The sequence below is a fragment of the Zalophus californianus genome, chromosome 10 (assembly GCF_009762305.2).
Source record: "Zalophus californianus isolate mZalCal1 chromosome 10, mZalCal1.pri.v2, whole genome shotgun sequence".
In the NCBI taxonomy this organism is placed as follows: domain Eukaryota; kingdom Metazoa; phylum Chordata; class Mammalia; order Carnivora; family Otariidae; genus Zalophus; species Zalophus californianus.
Genome location: NC_045604.1, coordinates 73,539,102 through 73,565,393, shown reverse-complemented (window position 1 = coordinate 73,565,393; position 26,292 = coordinate 73,539,102). Strand labels below are relative to the sequence as shown.

The following is a 26,292-nucleotide window of genomic DNA, read 5'->3' as shown; positions in this document are numbered from 1 at the left end:
TAGTGTGTCACCTCATCAGTATTAGACCCTTTCTGTTGCTTAGGCAAAAATGAGGAGGCAGGGGGGGAATGATGAGGAGGAGGGCATAAAGAAGGAGAAGAAGGGCACCTGGGTGGCTCAGTCATTAAGCGTCTGCCTTAGGCTCAGGTCATGATCCCAGGGTACTGGGATCGAGTCCCACATCGGGCTCCTTGCTCAGCAGGGAGTCCGGTTCTCCCTCTCCCTCTGCCCCTGCCTGTGTCCCCTCTCTCACTGTGTCTCTCTCTGTCGAATAAATAAATAAAATCTTAAAAAAAAAAAAAAAAGGAGAAGAAGGAGGAGGGGGAGGAGAGTTATCAATTTGAAAGTATTTATAGTCATTTCCTAGGGCTGCCATAACAAAATACCACAAACTGGGCAGCTTAAAACAACATAAATTTATACAGTTCCTGGCTGGCTCAGTCAGTGGAACATGTGAGTCTTGATCTCAGGATTGTGATTCCAAGCCCTACATGGGGTGTAGAGATTACTTAAAAATAAAAAAAAAAAATCTTTTTAAAAAAACAGAAATGTATGGTTTCACAATTCTGGAGTCCAAAAGTCTAAAATCAAGGTGTTAATAAAGCTGCACTCCCTCTCAAATCTGTAGGGAACCCTTCCTCTGTCTTCCTCGCTTCTTGTGGTTTGCTGGCAATCTCCAGCATTCTGTGGCTTATAGATGCCACACTCTCATCCTCCATCCAATCCATAGAGTTCTCCCTGTGTGTCTATTTTCACAGGCCATCTTCTCATAAGGGCACAAGTCATTTGGATTAGGGGCCCAAACTGCTGAAGCATGACCTTATCTATAGTGGCCCTATTTTGAAATAAGGTCCCATTCTGAGGTCCTGGGGCTTAGGACTTCAAGTATCTTTTTTGAGGAACACAATTCAACCCACAACAGTATTATAAGACATAATTAATTGATAACTACAGGCATTAGTAATCCAGGTCCTCAAACTATGTCACCAGAGTGATCAATCTCTTTCTTTTCCCTCTCCCTCTCTTTCTCTATTTCTAAGAGTGACCACAAAATTCCCAATATTGGCTCTCATTGGGCCAATTTACTTCTCAAAACCAATCACTGTGGCCTGGGGTGGGGGGTGGAACAATGTTGAACACCCAAGCTAAGAATACATACATATCCACCCCCAGGTCAGGGTTAAGGGCGGTGGCAAGCACCACACAAACCACGTGGACTGCAAGTCAGAGACTGGTGGGTTCTCAGTAGAAAATCAAGGACTGTTATCAGAGAAAAGAGCAATGTAGGAAGGTCTGGCAGGAAGAGCCAAGGTCTACCTCACTAGCTTGATGGGGCTTTTGATATGGGGATGGGGGTATGTAGTCCAGTGGCCTAGTACTCAGTCCCAAGAAGTCACACCTTCACCTGTGGGGCTGGCTCACAGAGCATGGGCTCCTTGTGGATTCAGTAACCACACGTGCAAACAGCCATCTCCCAGCATGGTCCCCCCAGTCTCCCTGAACTGTCCCAATTCCCTTCAGATCTCACCAAAATGAAAAGCCATTCTCTGAGGGTTAGCAGCTCATTCTGCTAGTTTAAATCACCCAATTCCTTCTCCCTCTCCAGAAGCCTGTACTTACTGCTCCATCACTGGTAATGATAGTGAACATTTTTGCAATCTCAGTTTTTATTGCAAAGTGATTGAGGACCAGTGAGAATAACTTATGCTGCTGAAACTAAGGAAATCCCGCCAAGCAAGTGGTGGGTGGATAGGAAGTCTTAACGGCAGCAGCATATATTTTTCTCCCCCAAGGAACCTACTGAAAATAAGAAGCTATCACCACCATGTTTCAGACAAAGGCTATGGAAAACGTAAGCTGTGATATTATAATTTGATCATTTTAAATCTAGTCAAATAGATATAGATCAGAGGCAAAAAGGGGACTCTGGTAACTAGAGGATGGTCGAGAATAATAAAAGTGAGGTCCTCTCTGCTCAACATTTTCTCCTTCCTTGAAAGGGTACTCAATGATGGGCTCAAGCTCCCTATCAGCCAGAAATTAAGTCTCTCCCAATTCCAGAACCCCACTAAGGCAACCCCAAAATCAGAGCCATCACTTGCAACTGTATATTGTGTACAACACAATTCTACAGAGGTTATTTTCGTGAATGCTATGTGGATGGTATCCCCTGGAGGTGCACAGGGAATAATTTGCACAAATGATCAGTTGCTTACATTCTATCCCAAAATCAATCTATAAGAGGTAAAAATTCCTCATGGATGTCATTACCAGTCATGAATCCATGACTCTCCTTCTACCTGAGAAGGAGCAAAGGAAGCATGGTCAAATATACTTGAATGAGCTTTAAGACTAGGGCAGGGTTCTCAATGTCTCACCACTGACATTTTGGGCCAAATCATTCTTTGTCTAAGGGGGGCAGTCTTGTGCATTATAGAGTGTTTAGCAGCATCCCTGGCCTCTACTCACAAAATGACAGTAGCATCCCTCCCCCAATTGTGACAACCGAAAGTGTCTCCAGACATGGCCAAATGTTCCTTGGGGGACAAAATTACCCCCTACTTGAGAACCCTGGGACTAGATGTATAATACACAAATCACATGTAAATCAGAGAGCCAAAGGTCACCCATGTGACACTCTAACCAGTGAAAAAGAGTCTGAAAGAGGTAAAAGAGGTAGGGAAAGGAAATTAAATCCCTGCTGCTGATAACAATATAAGCCCAACAGATGTTGTTGGAAACCTAGTCAGAAGATGCTATAAACCTTAATCAGCTCCCATCCTGCTTCCCCAGAAATAACTCTCCACTGAAAAAGTCCTGGAAGTCGGGGCACCTGGGTGGCTCAGTCGGGTAAGCGTCTCCCTTCGGCTCAGGTCATGATCCCAGGGTACTGGGATCGAGCCCCGCATCAGGCTCCCTGCTCAGCGGGAAGCCTGCTTCTCCCTCTCCCACTCCCCCGCTTGTATTCCCTCTCTTGCTGTCTCTCTCTCTCTGTCAAATAAAAAAATAATAAAAAAAAAAGTCCTGGAAGTCAACAAAACCCCCAAAACATAGATGAACAAAGCAAAGAAAACCCAGACGGAAACAGAAAAGATGTGCTTCCAACTCCAGTCATTTCCACAAGGAGGGAAAAAAGGAAGTATTGAAAATAAGGAAGGCTGGAAAACCAGGATTATTTCCTAACTTGTCATGACGTGAATCTCCAACATGTAGAAAAATCAGATGCCAATGTTTCAGGTCTATGGATTACACAGGATAAAGTGTCAGCCCAAAACACCACAGCAACTGAGCAAAAAATCATGACTGCTCCAAATCCCAATGCCTTGAGTAAGAGAAGTTGGAACCACTTGAGACTGACAGCATGGGTACATTAGTTTCCCATGGCTGCTATAACAAAGTACCATAAGCTGGGTGGCTTAAAGCAACAGAAAGTCTAGAGGCTAGAAGCCCAAAATCAAGGTATCAGTGGGCCATGCTCCCTCTACAGGTTCCAGGAGAGAATCTTTCCTTGCCTCTTAGGCTTCTGATCACTGCCAGCACTCCCTGATTTGTGGCCACACTACTCCAATACCTGCCTCCATGGTCACATTGCTTCCTCCTTTTCTATCTGTGTCCTCTCCTCTTCTGCCCCTTATAAGGGGGTTTAGAGCCAATATGGATAATCTCTTCACGTGATGATTTTCAGGATGATCTCATGTTAAAATCCTTAACTTAAATAATTATATCCGTGAAGACCTAGTTTCCAAATAAGGTAGCATTCACAGGTTCTGGGAATAAGAATATGGACATATTAGGGGCGCCTGGGTGGCTCAGTCGTTAAGCATCTGCCTTCGACTCAAGTCATGATCCCAGGGTCCTGGGATCGAGCCCTGCGTCGGGCTCCCTGCTTAGTGGGAAACCTGCTTCTCCCTCTCCCACTCCCCCTGCTTGTGTTCCCTCTCTCACTGTGTCTCTCTCTGTCAAGTAAATAAATAAAATCTTTAAAAAAAAAAGAATGTGGACATATAATTTGGGGGGTTACCATTCAGCCCACTATAGTGGTAAGAGGAGAAAATGAAGTGAGAAAAAAATGCAGGGGACAGATTCCATTTCTGTGACAGTGGTCAGTAAGGCAGGACAAGGGTAGAACTGTGTGTTAGAAGAGTTCCCAGATGGAACTTAAATGCAGCCAGCTGCTTCCAGCTACTCAAAGAGAGAAAGTTTCTGTTTTTGACAGCAGATTAAAGGAAGAGGTAGAGAGTGTGAAAGCCCATTCTCTGTTGGCCTAGTTCCTAAGGAATCGTGCCTCTGCCTTAGGGCCATTCTCAAGTCTTGTTCAAGGATAAAATGATTTATGGATGGCCATAATTAAAAAGCAATGTCAAAAAGAAGCAGCATCAGCGTTTTTCATTTGCACTTACACATGAGCAAGAGCAGTTTAGTAAAATGGGTATGCTAGGGTTTTATATTCTCTGTCCAAAAAAAGGGCTGCCATCATGAGTGCTAGTGTTGGAGACAAGCCTCAATTCTGTAGCAGGAGCTGAGAAGGTTTTAAATTTTGATTGGTTCACCTGTCCTCATTTCAAGTACCTTTGTTATGGGTCCAGTGGATTATCAATGGGTGGCACCCTGGGTGTGTAAACTTGGGTAAGTGCGGTTTTGAGCATCAGTGTGGGCTGTTTCCCATCAGTGTCTTGGCTGTGGTTCTCAATGAGCTTGTCAGCTCAAGAATGGAACATTGGGTTGATTTAAGGTGGTTGGTTGACTTGATTTGGCAACTGTTCTTCCTCACTGATTTCATACTAGCTGGTCAAAAAGACATTTTCTTCTTTTGTTTTGGGAATGTGAACTTAATGAATCACAAATCAGGAGGAAAATGAAGACATGCTTATAGTTTATACGGTAGATCAGTTTAAAGGAATTAGTGAATAACATAGAAGTTCCTCAAATTATTGTTAAATAAATAAATGCATTAAAGTGTGTCTATGCCCAAATGGACTATCTGTAAATATACACTGTTACACCTGAAAATTAGTAGGTATGAACACAGCAAATGTTTGGAGCAGAGGGGGAGGAATGCCCTTATTAAGTTATTAAGTTGTGGCATGGCTTCTTTTAATCCCACTAAAATATCTTTTTTCCCAAATTGACTTTGGACTAAATCAGGTTCTGTTTCCTACTTGTTCAGATCATACCTGGCCAAATGCAACTGGGGCAGAGGTAAGAGGGATTTTGTTCAATTAAATTCAACAAACATTTATTGAATGTCTAATGAGGGCAAATCTCTATGCTTTGTGCCAGGGAGACACCAGAATAAATGAGGCATAACCCTACCTACTCTTAGGGAGTTTGTAAACTAATGTAAAAAACATATTTGTAGACAATCATCTGAAATCCAAGAGGAAATGAGATGGATGCTAAGTGGAAAGTATAAGCAGGATGGAATGACATGAGTGCCGTGTGTCCCCAGTTCCAATGACACTCCCTGACAGCCCACAGCAATGCTACACAGGCACCCATTTCTTGTATGATCTGAAGGCCCATGAAGGTTTGCATCTAGACAGGTCTAATCTAGGTCTAGAGTCTAAGTCATGTCAGTCCTGACCTTAGGATCAGGGAATAAAAGGAGTGGTTTTCATCTATCACAAGCCAAGGAATAGCCCAGAACATTGGCAAAACCTGAAAACTTTGCAAGTTCTAGAGCAGGGCTTCTGGGCCAAGAATCCAGGACTGAGATGATGAGAAAAGGCAAGTCATGAACCATCTCAGCCATTTTTTCATCATCATAATCAAAAAAGGAAAGAACTTCAACAGTCTTACTAGGTAGATGCCAGACCCTATTTTAGTTCAAACTTTGGAATTAATCTCTCAAGCCATCTAACAATGGGCAAAATAGTGGTTTGTCCACAACAACATAACTGAACAATACTGCTCACTTATTTCCAAGTGCGTATCATGTGAGAAGTTTAGGTCATTAACAAAAAAGCACTAAGCAAACTCAGGCTACATAATCCTTTCAGCAAGGTAACTGATAATGGATACAACCGGGGCAGGCTATCATAAAACCACCTCTATCTACTTCTGTCCAAGCAGTGAAGTGCTTAGTTTTAATAGTCAAAAATCACGGCAGATACAGTTGACACTTGACCAATATGGGGGTTAGTGGTGGTGAAGCCCCACACAGTTGAATCCATGTATAACTTTTGACTCCCCAAAATTTTTTTTAAAGATTTTTATTTATTTATTCATGAGAGAGAGAGAGAGAGAGGCAGAGGGAGAAGCAGGCTCCCAAGGAGCAGGGAGCCCGATGCGGGACTCAATCCCAGGACTCTGGGATCATGACCTGAGCCAAAGGCAGACACTTAACCATCTGAGCTACCCAGGCGCCCTTGACTCCCCAAAATTTAACTACTGATAGCCTACCATTGACCAGAAGCCTCACCAATAACATGGGCGATTAACACATATTTTATATATTATATTCTATATTCTTACAATAAAGTAAGCTAGACAAAAGAAAATGTTATTAAGAAAATCATAAGGAAGAGAAAATACATTAACAGTACTGTAGTATATTTACCAAAAACAATCTGGTGTATAAGTGGACCCACACAATTCAAGCCCGTGTTGTTCACGGTTGGACTGCATTTGCACTTGCCTTCTACCAGGCTCCAGTGTCACCTCCTCTGTGCAGCCTTCCCTGATCCCCTCTTTTCTGTGTTCCCACTGCACTTTGTTCAGCATCTATTGGAGCATTGATCACCAGTTATGTCGGGGAAAAACAGCCATAAAACACAGAAATACTTTCACACTAGCTCAAGGGAAAGGACTGCCCTGCAAGGCTCTAACAGGCAAAGTCAGGCAAGGGAACCAAATGAGAGACAATCAGAGAAAATGGAAAATGGATTTAGAGAAACCAGACCTTATGTATCTGGCTCTCAGAAGCCCAGTGTTCTTCTAATCAGCCCCAGGAACTCTCCTGTCTCTGCTTCACTCACTCACAACCAGCTTTCTCTTTTTGCCCAAGGCCCATCATGGTAGGCTGCTCGGAGCCCACAACCAGTAGACTAGTTACTACATCTCTTGGTTTAAGTCTTGAGAGAGAGAATTGGGTTTCTCACCAACCAACTGAATGTGGGGAGGAGATGCCACATGTTACAAATATGGTGCCTAGACCTGCCTCTCAGCAAGGCCTGTAAGTAGGGCAATCTAAGAGAAGGTGCCTGTGAGCATTGCAGGCACCCCAGAACATGCTCTCTCTCTCTCTCTTTTTAACTCTCTCTCCCCTGTCCCCTAAGCTGTAAATGCCATGGGACAATCAAGGATAATACTTGGCTCAAAATGTCTGAGAAAGAGAGGATTTGGATCAAACACTGGAATTGATGGTTTCCTAAATTCACCCTGAAGTATTTGGGAAATAAATAAATGTCAGTCTCTGAGAATCAAGAGAAAGAAGTCAAATCTAGCTGGGTTGGTTCCCACACTTGAAAGGCTTGGTTGGGTGAATTTACCCACACCTTGCCATAACTGGCATGGTGTGGGTGTATGCATTGTACCCTGATAAAAGCATAATTAGCAAGCAGCAGGAATCACGTTCTCTAGGAGAGCTCACCCTACTTCCTGTTTAACTTGCATAATTACCCACATCACAGACATTGAAATGACATGGATGACAGACTCTCAGAATGGATAAAGCCAGAAAGGCCCTTGGAAATCATTAACCCTCTCATTTTACAGAGGAGAAAACTGAGTCCCAGAGAGAGAGCAAATGCTTACAAAAGCCAAAACCAAAACCAGATGTCTCGCCTCTGAGAGCAGCCCCCCTTCTGTAGCATCATACTGTAGTGAGGACAGCGTCATCTGACCCAAGTGAAACCAGTTCCTTTGCAGGTACTGGAACTCCAGGCATGGTCAACAGTGTTGCCTTCACGTAGCTTTTCCAGCCCCGTCCCTGATTGTCTCCAGAGTTGAAAATGCAATTTTAGTAAAACTGATTGCCACTCCCTGCAGCTGTTCCTTTCTTAGCTTTTTCCCTCCTCTGTCTTGTTCTGCCCACATTCCAGAACTGGCCCTTAACCAGGATAAAGAGCCTTGAGCAGCAGGAAGCAGGAACCAAAGGGGCAGTGGAAATTTCTGCTGGGTCATTAGTGGTCCCTAGCTGCTGGCTGGATTTAGAACATGCCTTTAAGTGTCTGGGTGGAAATAACCCAAAACCATGGAGAGTTTCCTTTGTGCAATTACTGGGACTAGCCATGCCACAGAATAGAAGGGTCATGCCCCATGAACTCATTTAAGGTTAGGTGTTTAAAACTTGGGTAACATCTCTTTGAGGGGAAAATGGATTCTATGATTGGTTCCCAGGCTCGTCTACTTAACTGATATTATAATTGACCTCTGTGTCCCAGAGTCTGGAAGCCAGAATCATTAAGGTCCAGGAGGGTTAAGTTTCTGTGTCTGTGGCATCCTCTGCTTCTTCCAATCCCTCCTCCAAATCCTCCCAGTGGCTTTGGGCCCCCAAGCTTCCCCAGATAGTGGAGTACTCCAGGTTTTGACAGCTGTCTGTCCTCCCTTTGGTCCCTCAGGGGAGTTGCTATCAACCCAGATTTTGGAGTAATGGGCAATCTGCTAGAACTAATCCACATGCATGTGTGAATGACTAACAGCCCCTGAAACAGTGGTTCTGACATGTCAGTGGGACATGTCTGTGGGCACTAGAACCACCTGGAGAGCTTATGAAAATGCAGGCTCCCAGACCCCACCCTAGAGGTGTGGATTCAGCAAGGGCTAGAGTGGAGACCAGGGAATTTGTGAGGGTTTTTTGTTTGGTTGCTTTTTTTTTTTTTTTAATTTATTTGAGAGAGAGAGAGAGGCACGAACAGGAGGAACGGGCAAAGGGAGAAGCAGACTCTCTGCTGAGCAGGAAGCCCGACTCAGGGCTCAATCCCAGGACTCTGGGATCATGACCTGAGCCGAAGGCAGACGCTTAACCCACTGAGCCACCCAGGCGCCCCGGGAATTTGTGTTTTTTAACAAGCAGTTCAATTGATTCTAATGTTGGTGGTATGGATAAATACTAGACTAGGTGAAGTGCCAGATTTTTGTAATTCCAGGGTGATTTGATCCTTAGTGGGCAGTAAGAGTCACATAGAACAGAATCCAGGATTTGCGGGGCGGGGGGGTGGTGGACAAAAACAAGGCAAAAGCAAGCTACCGCTGGGTGAATTGTCTCTGTGCTTCCATTTCATCTACTGTGATATGGCATGGCTCAGCCATGAGAAAGCTCAGACACTATAACAACGAAACAATTTGTTGTAGATTTCAAAAGGCTTCCATTACTCAATCGTGAGGCTTGAAAACTTCTTGCCCACTTCACCCCCACCTACTCGTAACAAAGTACTCTCAGTTGTGGTATTTGACGGCCCTGCCCCCTGACATACAGTATAACAGAGAGATTAAGACCCCAGCCTGTAATGCTCAATACCATCAGTCATTCGGGAAATGCATGTCAAACCCAATGAGCTATCACTGTACATCCACTAGGTTGACCATAATCAAAAACAGGAAGATAACAAGTGTTGGTGAGGACATAGAGAAAATGGAACTCCTGGACGCTGCTGGTGGGAATGTAAAACGGCACAGCCACTATGGAAAATAGTCTGGCGGTTCCTCAAAAAGTTAAATATAGAGTCATCATATGACCCAGCAATTCTACTCTCAGATGTATACCCAAAAGAATTGAAAACTGACACTTATACATGAATGCTCATAGCATTATTCACAATAGCCCAACAACCTAGAAACAACCTAAATGTCCGCCAACTGATGGATGGATAAACAAATTCTGGTCTATTCATACAATGGGATATTATTCAGCCATAAAAAGCAATCAAGTACAGATACAAGCTACAACATGGATGAACCTGGAAAACATGAAGCTAAGTAAAAGAAACCAGACACAAAAGGTCACATATTGTGAGATTTCATTTCTATGAAATGTCCAGAACAGGTAAAACTATAGAGACAGAAAGAAGACTAGAGGCCAGTAGGGGATGAGGGAATGGAGGACTGGGGAGTGACTGCTAATGGGTTCAGACTCCTTCTGGGGTGATGAACATGCCCTGGAACTAAAAAGAGGTGATTATTTTACAACACTGTGACTATACTAAATGCTACTGAATTGTACACTTTAAAATGTTAATGGTTAATTTTATGTTATGTGAATTTTACTTATTTAAAAAGAAGCATGGGTTGTAACCAAGCCTCCTGGGGTTCAAAGCCCAATTCTGCTACATGATCCCGAGCAAACTCTGTGCCTGTTTCCTTAAAGGGGGAAATCTCTAAAAGAGGGGCTGTAATAGTACCCACCTTGCAGGGTTGTTGGGAGTATTAGATGAGTTAATGTCCCTAAAAACTTAGGAAAGGTGTTGGCTTAGGACATGACAGTAAATATGTGCCATGATTTCATCACACAACCCATACCTGCTATTGTTCAGGCAACCAAGGCCAGGCAGGTTAAGGGCTTATTCAAGTTCACATAGCATGTTCAAAAGCCAAGTCGGGGTTGGTACCCAGCTCTCTTGGACTCTAGGTCTATGCTCTTCCCCTGTTGACCATCTAATTTGATCCCTGACCAGGAATCTTGACCCCAAAGCCCCAGTCCCTGACAGCAGCACAACTTCTTTCCAGTGCCCCTAAGCATGGTCTACCTACAAGGCAGAAACAATAAAGCAACAACTGTTTTTGCTTCTTCCCAGCTGAAAGCCTTGGCCATCCTAGGGGGGCTTTACCCACCAGCAGCCTGGCAATGACTCTGAGCCAGTGGAGAGCTTTCCCTTCTTGGTTCCCATGACCATCAAGTTCTAGTCACAGAATGTCTTGCCTTGATTTAACTTGGAAATAGGAGAAATCATCACTATCTTATTATAATCAGTAGGGTCACCCAGAGGATTCTGTCCCAGCAGGTAAGGAAGTGTACTCAGCTATCCCCTTGGATCTTTTGGTTCACTCTTTAGACTGCCCCCCAACATGCATCCCCTTTTCCCTGGTACAATATAAGATCACAGGTTTTTTCTATACTAGTTCAATTCTTATGTTTTCAAGAATAATCTAGCTTAATCACATTCTCCAACATCTGCCTTCCTTCTTTAAGTAGAGAGAAATAAGTCTATACCCATGTATGTCTAGAAATCCTTCCTGATTCCATTGTTTTCCTCAAGCAGCATGAAAGTCCTAGGAAAAACCCTGGGATGTTTGCCAAGAATTGGGCCCACTGGATATTCAATATTGAATCAGATCATCACAAGCAGAAGATAAGGAAAGTCATCCCACAGGAAATATCCAAATTCCAGGCTCTTACCTTCTGGACACAGAATAGCCCAAGTAATCTGGCCTCCCCATGCCCTGCCTTCCCTCCCACATCAGGCTCCACAGCCAATCCCAGCTTCCTCCAGGACTGTGAGGTCTGTTCCAGGGAGCAGATCCAATTTGGCTGTTGTGAGAAGAAATTAGCCCTTCCTTTATGCCTACCAACGTTTGTACCTCCAGAAAACCAAGTCTGAAGCCCCAGGGTAGCCACCTGGAGCAAAAATCCCCCAGAAGAAATAGGCCAACCAGAAGAATACTGGGGGAGGTCTTAAGATCACTTTGATACCCTGGCAGTATCCATTTGTAGAACTTATCAGTACCTTCCCTCCTTCATTCCCAAGGTCGCTGGATTGAAGATCACGGAGTCATTCACAACATGATGTTTAATACAGAGACACAATGGAAGTTCTCCCACAAAACGACACAGAACAAGACTGAGTGGTGGGACAATGGTGTTCTCCCCCTCTGGATCACAGCCCAGAGACAGGTACTATCAGAAACCCTGGGCTGGCTTCCAGGGACATCGCCTCTCATTCCTAAGCATGTAGGATGGGGGTTAGGAGCTGTGACCTTGAGTAATGGGAATAATGATGATGTGCTTATTTAATAGATTTGATGGTAAGTATTAAACAAAATACGCATTTAGCCATTATCGATGGATGAGTCTCTATGAGGGCAGAGTCTGGCTTAATCATGATTGCACCTCCAGGGCTTACCATAGGGTCTGAACTCAGCAGCTCTTTCATAAATATCTGTTTATACACTTGCCTCAGACTTAACCATAAAAGCCCTTAAGAATGAAGTTGACCATTTAATGAATCTTCAGACCATGAAAAGCTCTGAGAACATTCACTTGAAAGGATTCCAGTGGCCACTTACTATTCCTTCAAAAAGGCAGAAATCAGAGCTGCATGTTTAAGTCCTAGCCCCAAAACTGCTGTCAGCTTTGTATTTTCCTAATCAGCTCCCACAGTCATCACTTTGGAGTAGAACCTCCTCCTCGTCTTCCCCAAGACACCAACCTTTGCTCCAAAGATCCCTTGGCACTGGAGCTTCATCTCTGTGCTCCAACATACACTGGGCATGTCATGCTACAAGGTGGTACTGTTGCAGCTCAGCATGCAGGCGGTGGACTTAGACTCCTGGAGCAAGATCTGGCCAGCTCCACCTTTCTCCAGCTGCGTGACCTTGGGCAAAACCCTCCGTCCTGTGCCTGATTTGCCGCACCCATAAAATGAAGTTTATCAGAGTCCCTGCTTCTTAAGCCCATTGGGAAGTTTAACTGAGATAATGCATGTAACATGCTGAAAACTAAATGTTCAAAAACTATTAGTCATTAAAGGAGTCTGAATCATTTTAGCACTTCAGTTGGTCACTACAGCTCTAAGCCAGAACTATCCAATGGAACTTTCTTTGATGATAGACATGTTCTACTGTGCACTGTTCAACATGGAAGCCACTAGCCACATGTGGTTACTGAGTCCTTGAAATGTGACTAGTGAGACTGAGGAACCAAATTTTTAATTGCATTTAATTTTTTTTAAGATTTTATTTATTTTTGCGAGAGAGAGAGAGAGAGAACAAGCAGGGGGAGCAGCAGAGGCAGAGGGAGAAGCAGGCTCCACCCTAAGTAGGGAGCCCGATGCGGGACTGGATCCCAGGACCACGGGATCATGACCTGAGCTGAAGGCAGACGCTTAATTGACTGAGCCACCCAGGCGCCCAACTGCGTTTAATTTTTATTAATTTCAATTTAAATCTAAATACCACATGTGGTTAAGGGCTACTATATTGGACAACATAGCTCTAAATGAATCACAAGGGGTTGTCAATGACTCTACCTCAGCTTCATTTTTCCCTTAACTGTTGGGCTCTAGATTCCTTCCTCCGTCACATTTTTTTAACTTTGAGGCAAAGACTATGCAAATAAATTCTGTCCCCCCAAGAAAATACCATTCATAACACCTTCTATGTGCCCAGTACTGATTTAAGTGCTTTACATTTATTAATTTATAACAGTTCTTAGGTAGGTGTAACGATCATGCCCACTTAACAGAGCGGTGCCATAACTTCTCAAAAGTCACAAAGCTAGCAAGAGGCAAAGCTAAGATTTGAACTCACTCTGGGTTCAGCAACTCTTAACTCTTAACCATAACATAATATTAGTTCCTTGGCCAAAACATTCAACCGTGGATTTCATAATGAATCACGTATTTGCCTTGCTCCTAGGGAGGTCTAGGTAGTCTTCATTAATTCACTGTTCAAAACCCAGGGCCTCTCTAGTCTCTTGCTATGGTATTTGTTCATTGGCATGAAGCTTCTGGTAGCATTCTTTCCTACAGTTTTTCTTATTCATGGTTCTTGTCTCATTGCCATTTATTTTCAAGACATTGTCTCCTTCTGCTCAATTCATAATCAGAGTGTTCTTCCTCTTTGCTGAATTCCTATGTGGTTGTGCAAAAACAGGATCTGGTGGAGGGCCCGACGACTGACAATATGCCATGAGTTTGGCAAGTGAAAGTCAAGCTGGTATATCTCATTCTACCATTGACATCTCCTGCCATGGGACAGGGCCATTGGCCAGGTCCTCGAGGAGTTGGCAGGAAAGCTGCTGCAATCAGAGCAAACCTGTGGCCCCAGGTCAGCCCCCCAGTAACAGCATACCAACTGGCCCTAAATGCCTTTCAGGGGCCTATCTATATTACCAGGCAGGACTATAAGGGAGTGGCCTGACCTGTATCCATCACTGGGAAAATCCATCCTTCTTCTGAGTATCTTCCAGGTGGGCTTTGTGGAGATTGATGCATTTACCTTTAAGAGGACTAAAATGTTTTCCTTCCATGACATTAATGCTGCCAGAGTCCATTAAGATACATAAGAATTGACATGCCCTGTGGATGATGCCTAAAAGATGGGATTCCTGGCCACCTCTGAGTCCATTATTCACAGTCCAAGAACATATCCACACTCCAGCAGACTTCACTAACGGTCAGGGTATGAACTGAGAGGCTCCATTTACAGCAAGCTCAGATTTTAAATGAGCATGCCTGATAACTGAACATGATTCATGGCTGAAGTGGTTCACCAAGTTCAGAAGTCCTAATCCTCAGAGAAAGGCAGGCAGCCATGACTTTAAGGTCCAGGAAAACCATAAAAACCTAGGGGCAGGGTGGGGGGAAGGGGCAACAGAGTGATGGGTATTAAGTGTATTAAGGGGGTATTAAGGAGGGCACTGGGTGTTATATGTAACTAATGAATCATTGAACACTATATTAAAAACTAGTAATGTACTATACAGTGGCTAACTGAACATAATAAAAAATAATAATAAATAAGTAATAACCTAGGGGCATGTTTCACTTCTCTATGGAGGAGCTATAGAGCCTATTAAGGAGTGAAATGGCAGGGGATAATCTGAATGAGATCCCCATGGCTGCCAAGAGTCTGTATCAGGACCATGATAGGCTACAACCAGGAGGGGATTTGGAGAAAGGGTGAGGAGGGCAGGTATAGTTTTCACTGTAAGCCAAGTCTCCTAGACAGTAGCTTCCAAACTTGGAAGAGCTGTGAGCTAGATGGTACCAGCTGCTTCTGCCTAGAGCATTAATAACAAGATATTTCATCCCAATATTGGCCGAAACCATGTCTTTATTATGCATCATAAAGGTTCTAAGAATAATAATCTGACCTCTGAAAGGGTGTGGGAGGGGGAGAAAATAGAATCTTGGCCATCTGGCTCCTTCCATCCAGTGACTCCTCTGGAGCACAGAAAAGCAATGAAAACACTCAGAATCAACCTTGACTTCTGAATTTCACATACATGGAGTCCATCTCTTTCCACCCAATCTCTTCCTAGAAGGAGGAACTAACTCCTTTCCCTAAACCATACATACTTCCCACCAAAGTACAACCATGATGAAATGTTCGAGGGCCTTCCTAAAACATGTGCACCTTGTGACATTCACTCTGTCCTAAAGGAAGAGATCAGACATAATGCAAAACCAAACTGAAACTTCTGTTCTAATGATTAGTTCTGAGGAGTTTGGTGGACTCTGTAAAAAAACCCAAGGATTTTGCCTATAGGAAGTACGAACTCTTATTTTAAAAAAAGCAACTTAAGAGCACATTGATGCAACACTACACTAAGGGAGAATAATGAACCTAATAAAACCAGCGATTTTCCAATTGCTATTGCTACTGGAAACACTGATTATGCTAATTAAAGGGTAGAATAGTAAATACCCACTCTTTTGCATCCAATTAAGTACTCAGATTATTTCTAAGAAGTATTTGTTGAAAATAGCACTTTTGATTATCACAGGTCCCAAATAAACAGAGTCATGTGAGGGGGTGGTGTATACACACACCCAAACATAATTTCTCTCCAGAGCTTCTTTCATGGAACAGTATAACTCTTAAAATCCCTATGGGGCAAAGTTTAAAAAAACCACAGTTTCCTAAGACTACAGTTTGAGATATCTTGAAAGAAGGTGCGTGTTGAGCATACAGCACAAGAAAACAATTTCAAGTTGAGAACATCTGAGATTTAATATGCAAACATCAAGAAGTCAACTGGTTATGGAGAGCTGCCTAAGTCCCTCATAATGTCAATGTCAGCTTATTCTAGATAATAAAATAGCCAGTCAAACTATGTTCTACAAAATGTTGAAAGTTTTATCCCTCCAGCCAATTCCATACTTCAGAGCAAAGTCAATTTATATGTAAGTTAAACAAAGTACCACCGCTAAAAACTGAGAATTATGAGTAATGCCAATCAGAAATGCAATAAATAAATATTAGAGGATTTGCAAGTTAGAGCAACCATAGAAATTCTATTATCAGAAATGAAAATGTGTTGCCTGAAGAGTATACAAATAAGATGTTAGAATCCAAAAAAGAAAGAGCTTCTGTAACTATTTCCATAAGTTAATCAGGAGTGAGAATAGGATGGGTTTTGCACCCACAAAAGGAGATGTGATCCATGCATTCATTCAACATGTATTTAACCAAAAATTACCACCTACACTGAGCCAGGCCTGTTCTAGATCCCAGGAAAAGAGTGGTCAATAAAATCAACACGGCCCCTGATCTCACGGAACTCGCATTCTAAGGGAGGGAAATAGTAAAAAAGAAACATATTAAGATAAGTTCAGATTGGGTAAAGTGCTTTAGAGAAAATAAAACTAAATCACATGATAGAAAATGAATGCTGGAGGGCAGAGGGCACAATATTTCACCTATAGCAATGGATAGCAGAGCTTCTGAAGCCTTGAAAAGAATACTTTGTATTAAGACTTCTATCTTCAGGTGCTTAGGTGGCTCCATCGGTTGAGTGTCTGCCTTCAGCTCAGGTCATGATCCCAGGGTCCTGGGATTGAGCCCCACGTTGGGCTCCCTGCTCAGCGGGAAGTGTGTTTCTCCCTCTTCCTCTGCCCCTCTGCCTGCTTGTGCTCACACTCTCTCTCTCTTTCAAATAAATAAATGAAAATCTTTTAAAAAAAAAGATTTATATCTTATTTCAAGTTTCCTAAAAGTAGAGCCTGAGACAGGGATTTGGTGCATATAGGGCATTGAGGGAGAGTTCTCAGGAGATGGGAATGAGGGAAACTGACAGGGCAAGGATTGAAGAAGATAAGTGAGTTGTAGTTGCAGTTAGAGACCAGCTTCAGCCTAATCCCACAGACAGCTCTGGAGCATGAATCGCACCTCCATGCTATCCCAACCTGAGGCAAGGAAGCTGGTCTTTTGTCCTCCCATCAGTCAATCACTGGCCATAGGCAGCTAGGAGTGAAGGAGCAGTATGGCACACCTTCCCAGGTGAGGCAAGATTTGGCCACTTGGCCGAAGGTAATTTTCCAGAACGTGGAGCAGCTGAAGTGAATGTGAGTGCACTGGCCCAATAAGGGGATCTGGGTAGAAAACCAACTGCATCCCCTAAAACTTCCAAATTGCTTTCCTGTTTTTCTCTCTCAAACAGTACATTGGAAGTTTTGTCATTACTCTTGGTTATACTTTTCTGCTCATGTATTGACCAAACAGCCACAATCCAGGTGCCATTATCCTCAAATTCTTCCTGGTCATTTATTCTCCGTACCAAATCAACATAGTGACACCAACACCATCCTTGGTTCTACTAAAATGAATGAACTTTTGTGTTTTTCAGAACATCCAAATCTTGGGTGATAGAGGAAGTGTCACAGTACAGCCTTCAAGTTAATAGCTTTGCTGAGGCAAAGGAAAGTACTTGCTCCCCAAATAAGTAGGTCATTCATTCATTAAATGAAAAATCCATTGAGTCCCTACTATGTTCCATGTCCTGGCTGAGGAGCTGCTTTACAACAACAGGACTTATTTAGTGAGATGTGTCCATCTCATTGTTAACTCATTGGTGAGCAAACATAAAATTATTTTTTTTCCTAATAATTTTACCAAATTTTACCAAATTTTACCAAATTACCAGCCACCTTTCTGCTGGGGGGATCATTTAAGAATATTTTGAAATCATGTGTGTTGTTAAAACAACCTGATTTCTGGTCCAAAGCTTTCCTCTAGCCCTTACTCCTCCTCCCCAAAATTCTCAAGATCAAATCTCTTTGGCTCTGACTGGGACATGGGCCCAAGGCTGAACCAATTTCTGTGGCCAGTGGATGCAGTGTCCTCTGATTGGCCAGGCCACAGCCACATCCCACCTCTGAGCCAGATGTGTAAACAACACATCCCAAACGAGCCATGAAGCAAGGGCATAGTCTCTAGGGGAAGTCAGGGTTCTCTGAACCAGCAGAGGGGGAGTGGGTGCTGGGCAGGCAAACATATTAAGTGTTCAGTACACACATCAGGGAAGACTTTTTGGTGGTTTCCTTTACCTGGAGGCAAAGAAAAAGTGCCTACCACATGCCAAAACACAATCCCCACCACTTTATCTTAAAGTTATCTGGCTTAATCCTCACAAAAATCATATCAATTTTTTGGCATTTTACATGTAGAAACACTGAAGCTTAAGAAATTAAAGAATTCACTCACCATCACCAATACAGAAAGTACCATTTTTCCTCCATTCCAAGGAATTTTTTTTTTCCATCTTGCCACTCTGAAGTTGGAGTGCATCTTACAATCAGTGGAGTGTCATGGTTTAACTGGCAGCATTCTTCTTCTACTAGCACATAAAATAATAGCATGTCTTGCAACTAATGGTGTTATAGATTCGATGAGATCCTGGTGAAGCGAGGAATGAAGTCCAACACCATCTGACTCCAATGCTCACATGTTCTCTATGACTCTGGGCTAGGGCAGGGACATCAACAGGTCAGGCTTGACTTATTATGAAAAAGATATGAGAAACAGCCCTGACAGAATTTTCTTCTTATGCTTGCAGGGGAAGAAGACAGCATCATTCCACTATCCTGGAGGAGGTGTGAAGTACAAAGGGGAGGCTGTCCAGCGGTCCCTGGTGGAGTCTTACACTCACCCAGACAGCAACGAGACAGAGTGGAGGGAGAACATCGATATTGTCATGAGCTGGTTCACTAAGGAAGACTTTGACTTTGTGACTCTATACTATGGAGAGCCAGATAACATGGGACACAAATTTGGGCCTGAGACGGAGAAGAGAAGGGTGATTATTCAGCAAATCGACAGAACCATCGGGTACCTGGTGGAAGCCATTGAGAGACACAGCTTGACCGACCACCTCAATGTCATCATCACATCAGACCACGGCATGACCACAGTAAAAAAGAAGCCCAACGTCACTGAGATCCTCTTGACTAACTACATCAAGTTCAGGGACTTGGTCAAGTTTGATATCGTGGACTATGGTGGCATGGGGATGCTCCTGCCCAAACCAGGGCAAGAGGAAGCCGTTTACCAAGCACTGAAGAATGCACACCCTCACCTCAATGTGTACAAGAAGGAGGAATTCCCAGAACGCTTCCATTTTGCTAAACACAAGCGGGTCCTGCCAATCGTGATGTATGCCGACTCTGGTTATAACATCAATGGGGTGAGTTGATTCTAAAATGAATAAAGTCACCTTGGGTCTGGACAGCCTCTAGAGAGAAACAGTTCTGAAAAAAATTAAATCATAAGTTGTAATCCACTGCTTCCTAAGTGTTCCCCACTCCTAACCCCACATCCCAACCAACAACCCTGTCCTATGTCACCACTATGCAATAATGACAAACATCCCTCCCTGACCAAGGCACTGTCCAGTGCTGTACTAAAATTTTATCATTAGTTATTTCATTTTTTGTTTTCCCAACCCCTAAAGATATTCTTATCTCCCCCATTTTAATGAGGGATAAACCAAAGATAGAGAGAAGTGATTTGGGATTAGAAGTGTAAGGCTGAAGTTTGAACCCAAGCCTGTGTGCTTGATCATTATGCACAGATCACCAGTAGATTCACCAAAAAAAAAAAAAAACCTGCCGGTTCCCCTTTGCATATATCAAAAATAATAATAATAATAATAATAATAAGCAACCCTGTTCACAAACAAAATTATACACAAATGCTCATATAGCGTTATTCATAATAACCAAGAAGTGAAAACAACCCAATTACCCATCAATTGACAAATGGATAAATGAAAATGGTATATCCATACGATGGAATATTTTGTTGCCATTAAAGGAACAAAGTACTGATACATGCTATAACTTGAATGAACCTTGAGAATACTATGATCACTGAAAGAAATTAAATACAAAGGACTACATATTGTATGATTTTTTTAAATGAATTTCTATTTAAATGAAATGTTTAGAATAGGCAAATCTATAGAGACAGGACACAGACTGGTGGTTGTCTAGAGCAGGGGGGGAGATGTCGGGGGAAAATGAGGAGTGACTGCTAAAGGGTACAGGGTTTCTTTTTGGGGTAATGAATGTTCCAAAATTGATTGTGGTGATAGTTGCACAACTCTGAGAAAAATTTAAAAATCATCAAATTGTGCATGTTACGTGGTACATTGTATGGTATACAAATTATATCTCAACAAAGCTGTTATGAAAAAATAAGCAAATCTAAAGAAGAAAATACCAAAATCAAGGCTAATTGTGAGACATAAGTAAGGTGGTCTGGTTTTTGTAAACTACCAACCAATAATTCATGGCAGAACAAAGTTTAGGTGATATCTAAACATCACATGACAGAAGAGCATCCCCTTGAAGAATGCTTGTCCTAGGCTACGGACAGGAGCTGAACATTAATAATCATGTCTGCAATCTGTATACTCTTGTATTGCTACAAATTCAGAGTATAACAGGTATAGGAAAGCTCTTAAGGTTATTGTTTAATGTTGGTGGAAATAGTCACAGTAAAATGCAACAATTTATTGATATTTTGCTATCACTCACACGGCCCAGAACACTGAGGATGTTTGCCCAAAGCTAAGGTCTTGCCAAGGAGAGATTCTACAGTCACTGGCCTTTGTAAGCCTGGTTCATGATGTAACAAGTTGAGAGTGAAGTGAAGGGACTTAATGCAGTAGTCACAATCCCAACATAACCAACCAGGTTTGAGGGAACAGGGAACCTTCTGAACTGACCGTAAGGCAGAAGAAAATGCCTCTCACTGAGTACACTTCTCAGATCCCCATCCATCTGCCTGCTTTGGTGTGCACAGTGAAGTAGGTGTTACTCTTCTCTCTTCACGGTTGAGGAGCTTGCAAAGCACATGAGGCCATCACCAGAGGCACTATGTCTGAGCTTATTATTATTGTCAGTATTATCTTCTTGCTATGTCTAATGGGTATGCTTTCTTTATTCTCTTTCTTAAAGATCTTTCATTCCTTGCTCTTCTCTTTGGCACTTTAGAGCAGTGTCCTTCCTTGTCGTTTAAATTTTCAAAGATTTCATGGATCTGACAAGCATGACAATAAGGGACAGTTTTCTTTCAGGGGACTGGAATCTAAAATGGCTTTTTTGTTATTATTTTTCAGCGATTTATTATATATTTCAACAAAGGAGATCATGGCTTTGATAATGCCGACATGGACATGAAGACCATATTCAGAGCTTTTGGGCCAGATTTCAAGAAGAATCACCTAGCTGAGCCTTTTGACAGCATCCACATCTACCCACTCATGTGTAAGCTCCTGGGGGTTACCCCTGAACCCCACAATGGCTCCCTGGCAGTCACCCAGGAAATGCTTGTGGACTCTTATGACCAGCAGCCAGGTGAGATACAAAATCAACCAAAAGAAAATTGATAGTGTGTTCTGTCCTGAGAAAAGAATCAAAATTGGGGGGGGGGGGCAGAATAATCCTGTTTCCCTGGCAGCTTCGGTGCCCCCAGGGCAAGATAGCAGCAGCTCTAAACAGATAGAGAAGGAAGTAGGGAATCCCTCCACATGTTGGCAGCATTTCATATAGTGCCTTTGGGGCAAAAGGAAGGCTCTCCATAGAAAACAGCAAGCAATAATCCTTCTGATCCTCAGAAATCACATGCAGTCTGTCCCTTGATGCCCCTTCTAGATACAGAAAAGCAGCCTTCCTTCAGCAACTCAGTCCTTGCTGGTGCCTAGAAGAAAGCTGCTCACAGGGGAGGAATGAAACCTTACTATTCCACTCACTGCTGAAAAAAGGGGAAAGGAGGTGGTTCCTGTAAATAAGGTTGCTAATTCTTAAGATTTCAAAATCTTAAATCTGGATGATATAAAGGAAGAATGCAATCATCTCTGAGAATTCAGTTGTTTGCAAACACTGGCCAGCTTTTCTTCTGCAGAGAGAGACTTAGATGCTGCTCGGTGATTTATTTATTTTACTTAAAACGTTTTAACTATGCTCAATTAGAACGGAGTACAAAGGACACCCTTTTCCCTTCTTCTAAGCTACTGCACACGATCTTCTTGTGAACCCCCAGGAAGCAGGCCATTTTGTAGGAATCTAATTAAATGAATGACAATTCACCAAATTATTGAGGCTTTTTTTTTTTAAGTTTGGAGTTTTGCTAAAATTTTTGGCCCCTCCCCTGTCCCATAGCCCATTGGGAGCCTGGGGTTAGGCTGCCTGTCATCAGTTATTTATAAACAAAATGTCCCACCAACTGATTTTCAGCAAATTGGCTTTTTAGCAAATTGGTCACTTGGCAAAGTGGTCATTAGGAAAATGGGTCATTTGGTGAATAAGTCGTTTAGTAAATCGGCTTTCAACAACTTGCCCTACAAGGTTTCTCTACAGTGAGCACTTTCTTGGGTTAAATGTACATTTCATTTCCATAATTAATATTCACCAGAGCCTGGATGACAAACTTCCTAGGGACCCAGGAGCAGCCAGAACAGCCTCTTAATAATCAGACAATTAAAAACCATCTGATATTTTATCAGGAGCAGAGACACGGAGGACATTGGCTCTCCAAAAGACAGTGTTTGGTCTCGCGATTGTCACAGGAGTTCTTGCAGTTCTGTTTGTTGCTAGCGTGACATACACAGCCATTCATCGGAAAAAGAAGTGAGTGTTCTTTGGGTTTCCCATGGTTAATCACTGCACATTGTAATAATCCACTTCAACCACTTCCTGCATGCCAAAGGGGATCCAGCACTTTGAGAACCCAGCAACCAAGGCCAGGTTCATGACTTGTGACCTGAGGAATCACTCAAGGCCCAGGGCTCAGAAGAGCCCCCAACTTGGTTTAATAATCTACTGGCACCATTTCAGAATTCTTGATTTTTTTAACAAGGACCCTGCATTTTCATTTTGTGGGCCTCCCAAATGACATACCAATTGTATTAGTTTTCCACAGCTGCCGTAACAAAGTACCACAAACTAGCTGGCTTAAAACGACAGATATTTATTGTCTCACAGACCTGGAGGGTAAAAGGCCAAAATCAAGGTGTTGGCAGGGCCAGGCTCCCTCTGAAACCTATAGGGGAGAATCCTCCTTTGCCTCTTCTAGCTTCTGGTGGTTGTTGGCAATCCTTGGTATTCCTTGGTTATAGATGCATCATTCCAGTCTCTGCCTCCATCATCACATGACCATCCTCTCCCTGTGTCTCTGTCTTTACACGGTGTTCTCTTCTCTTATATGAACACCAGTCATGATATTTAGGGCCCTCTGTAGCCAGGATGACTTCATCTTAATTATATCTGCAGACTCTATTTCCAAATAAGGTCACCAGTACCATAAGGTCCTAAGTACCAAGGGTTAGGGTTTCCAACATATTTTCAGGGCGGGGTGGGGAGGGACACAATCCAACTCATAACACTGGTTCTGCCACCAATCAAAGCATTACAGAGCCCCAGTGCACCTCTTTCTCTATCTCAATAATTACATCATTAGACTGAGCCTCCTGCATTCCTTATTAAACCCAACCCTGACCATTCTTCTGCTTTAACATAGCTCCTATCCCAATAGAACGGGAGCCTCCTGAACACTATAAACAGCTTAAGGAAAGTCAGAACTTTACTTAACCTTAACTCCATTACAAAGGCTACATTTAAAGTAATTTATATTTGAACTATAAAAATTTCCTATAAGTTGAAACACGACCTATAAAGGTCTCTACACCCTGAAGCAACATTTTAAAAAGAAATCAATTGGTCCTTTTCTAAAGAAACCATTAGCTATAGGAGAGATAAAGGAAAAACTTCAAGGTACTGATTAAACTACCATGCCCACAGCATAATTTCTAAAAAGCAACCACTCCATACAGTTAAAAATGTATTAGGTGGTTGTGGTTGTTATTATTATTATTATTATTAAAAGCCTCAAATCCAGAAGCCAAATCTTTAATACAGCATGTGCACATACACATCCCCTTTTGCTGCTGGCATGGCCGTGGGATGTGTCCTAAAGCTTCTCTTCATATAAACACACCCTGAAATTTTTAGTTTTTGTGTTAAATGTCAGTCCTAATCTTCACTTACACCTGAACACACACCTATGAGGTCCCTGGGATGTTAAAAATGCCTTCAGTGCCTTGATTCTTCCAGATTCAGATCTGAAATGTATGACTTTATGACCTTTCTCCCTCCCAAGAGCCCACACACCAAAATAAAGGTTTCTTCTGTGTGCAGGTCAGTGCTATGGCCCACTTGGGGTCCTTTCCCAATCTACCTCCCATCTATGGCATCAGGAAAGGCTGAACCAGACTAGATTTACTAATATCTTAAAAAACCACACAGTATTACTTATTATGGCATTGACTGTACATGCCCTTTTGCTTCTCAGAAAAAAAGCAATTAAAAGCTATTATACGTGTTAACGGAATAAGCCTAGTATTTATGAGTTTGACCCTTTCCCATTGGTTTTCATTGTCTATTGCAGGCAGAGAGCTGATCAAAACAGCAAAAGTGAACCAATCCGCCTGGCCCAGTTCTGAAGCATCATTCCCTTGGGACCAAGACTCAGCCCTGGTTGAGACTCATTGTCATATCTCAGATGATTCTACCTCAGGATATTGTGACTAAGAGGATTTCTACAACATCAGACCCAGAAACCATTAATTCTGTGTAAAAACAGCAATAATCACAGTCCACCCTCTCTATTTAAATCAACAGTGTCAAGGGAATAAAAGACAAATCATTCTTATGTTGGAACCTGTGCTCACTTGGTGCTGGTGTTAGAACAAGAGATATGAGAATAAATGCATTCAATTAGAATTAATTCTCCTCTCTTGTTCTCATAGCTGAGCAAGGCTCAGTGTTTTTCATCTGAAAGGGGTAATAAGATTTAATCTGCCCCCTCATCTACCTTCTGCAAGTATATTTAGCAAATTAGCTCTGGACTCTTCCAAATGGAGTTTTATGAGACATGTGCTAAAGTAAACGTGTTAGACTTTGAACACAGCTCAAACTCCAGAGGCAGCGCCACGGGTTGCTGTCTATCCTGCCTTTCACTCCAGACACAATAATGCCTAATGGAAATCATTATTTTTGTTTCCCTTTCTTCCCCATCCCCACCACCCCCAGCAGCCCTCTTACTCTCCATCCACATTCCTTTCCCTACAAGGTCAAATTTCTACTGTAAGTCCTCCTTAGTTAGGGGAGCTCACCTGCATGGCGCGTCTACACATACTTGTCTGATAATTAGTCCTGTGCCTACTCCCCCGCGCGAGCCCCTGACCCTCAGGGGCCACTCCTGGTTTCCCTCACAGTTGCATGCCCTGACAGCACTGGGCACGCAGTAGGTGCTTAATAAGTGTCTGGTGAAGGCAAGACTGGATGGGTTAAGGGCGGACCCGAAGGACGGAGGAGTGGGGGGTCCTGCCTCGTGTCGAGGTCATGGAGAGGACGTGACCTCAGGCTGACCCTGCCAAGCTCCTCGCCCCCTCCCCGCTCTGGAGCGCACCTCAGCGCATGGCTCGCCGTTTTGAGGTCGCCGCCCAGACAGGGCACCGCGCTGTGGAGAGCACGCGGACCGCAGAGGGGACTAAACCCCACCACGGCCTCGAGCGGAATGTGTAAGATTCTGGCGGAGGGGCGCACCTCACAGGCCTGCACTCATCCTGTGGCGCCCTGGTGGGTCAGGTCTGAGAACCTACGTATCCTCGCCCATTAACCGCGCCACCTACCCAACCACCCGGAGCCGCGAACCCGCACCTTGACTTGAAGGGGAGGCGAAGGCCTGCGGCCCCCAACCCTCCGCCTGAGGACACAGCCTTGGAACGTGAGGGCAGTCAGGCTCCTTCGCTCCCAGGAGCGCAACAGGGAGGGGGCTACGCGTCCGTCCACTCGGACCCCGCCGAGAAAACCCTCGTGAAGGCGCGAGAACAAAAGAAGGATTACCTCGCCCTTCGCCTGACTGGAAGCTACCAGAGAGCCGGTGCCTCCCGCCTGCCCTCCCTTGGCGCCAAAGCCCTGACTCCGCCCTCAAGCCTCAGGCCCCGCCCCAAGCCAACCCTGCCCCCGCCTCCCACACGCCCAGCCGTACCTGGCACCGCCCCCAACCCGCCTCCCCCGCCCCCGCTCACCGCCTCAGCCCCGCCCCTCTGCCGCCCCGTCTCCCGGGCAA

General features: G+C 43.5%; 1 protein-coding gene across 1 annotated transcript in view; it reads left to right on the top strand.

Annotated features, from left to right (window-relative positions):
- Nucleotides 1-24,948, top strand: part of LOC113933125 (ectonucleotide pyrophosphatase/phosphodiesterase family member 7-like) — a 30,736-nt gene extending 5,788 nt beyond the window's left edge. The window contains exons 2-6 of the mRNA XM_027612885.2: nt 11,685-11,830; nt 18,716-19,342; nt 21,281-21,518; nt 22,667-22,790; nt 24,607-24,948. Coding sequence (XP_027468686.1) covers nt 11,685-11,830; nt 18,716-19,342; nt 21,281-21,518; nt 22,667-22,790; nt 24,607-24,661 — 1,190 coding nt within the window. The 3' untranslated portion in view covers nt 24,662-24,948. The remainder of the gene's footprint in view (nt 1-11,684; nt 11,831-18,715; nt 19,343-21,280; nt 21,519-22,666; nt 22,791-24,606) is intronic.
- Nucleotides 24,949-26,292: the final 1,344 nt, after the last annotated feature.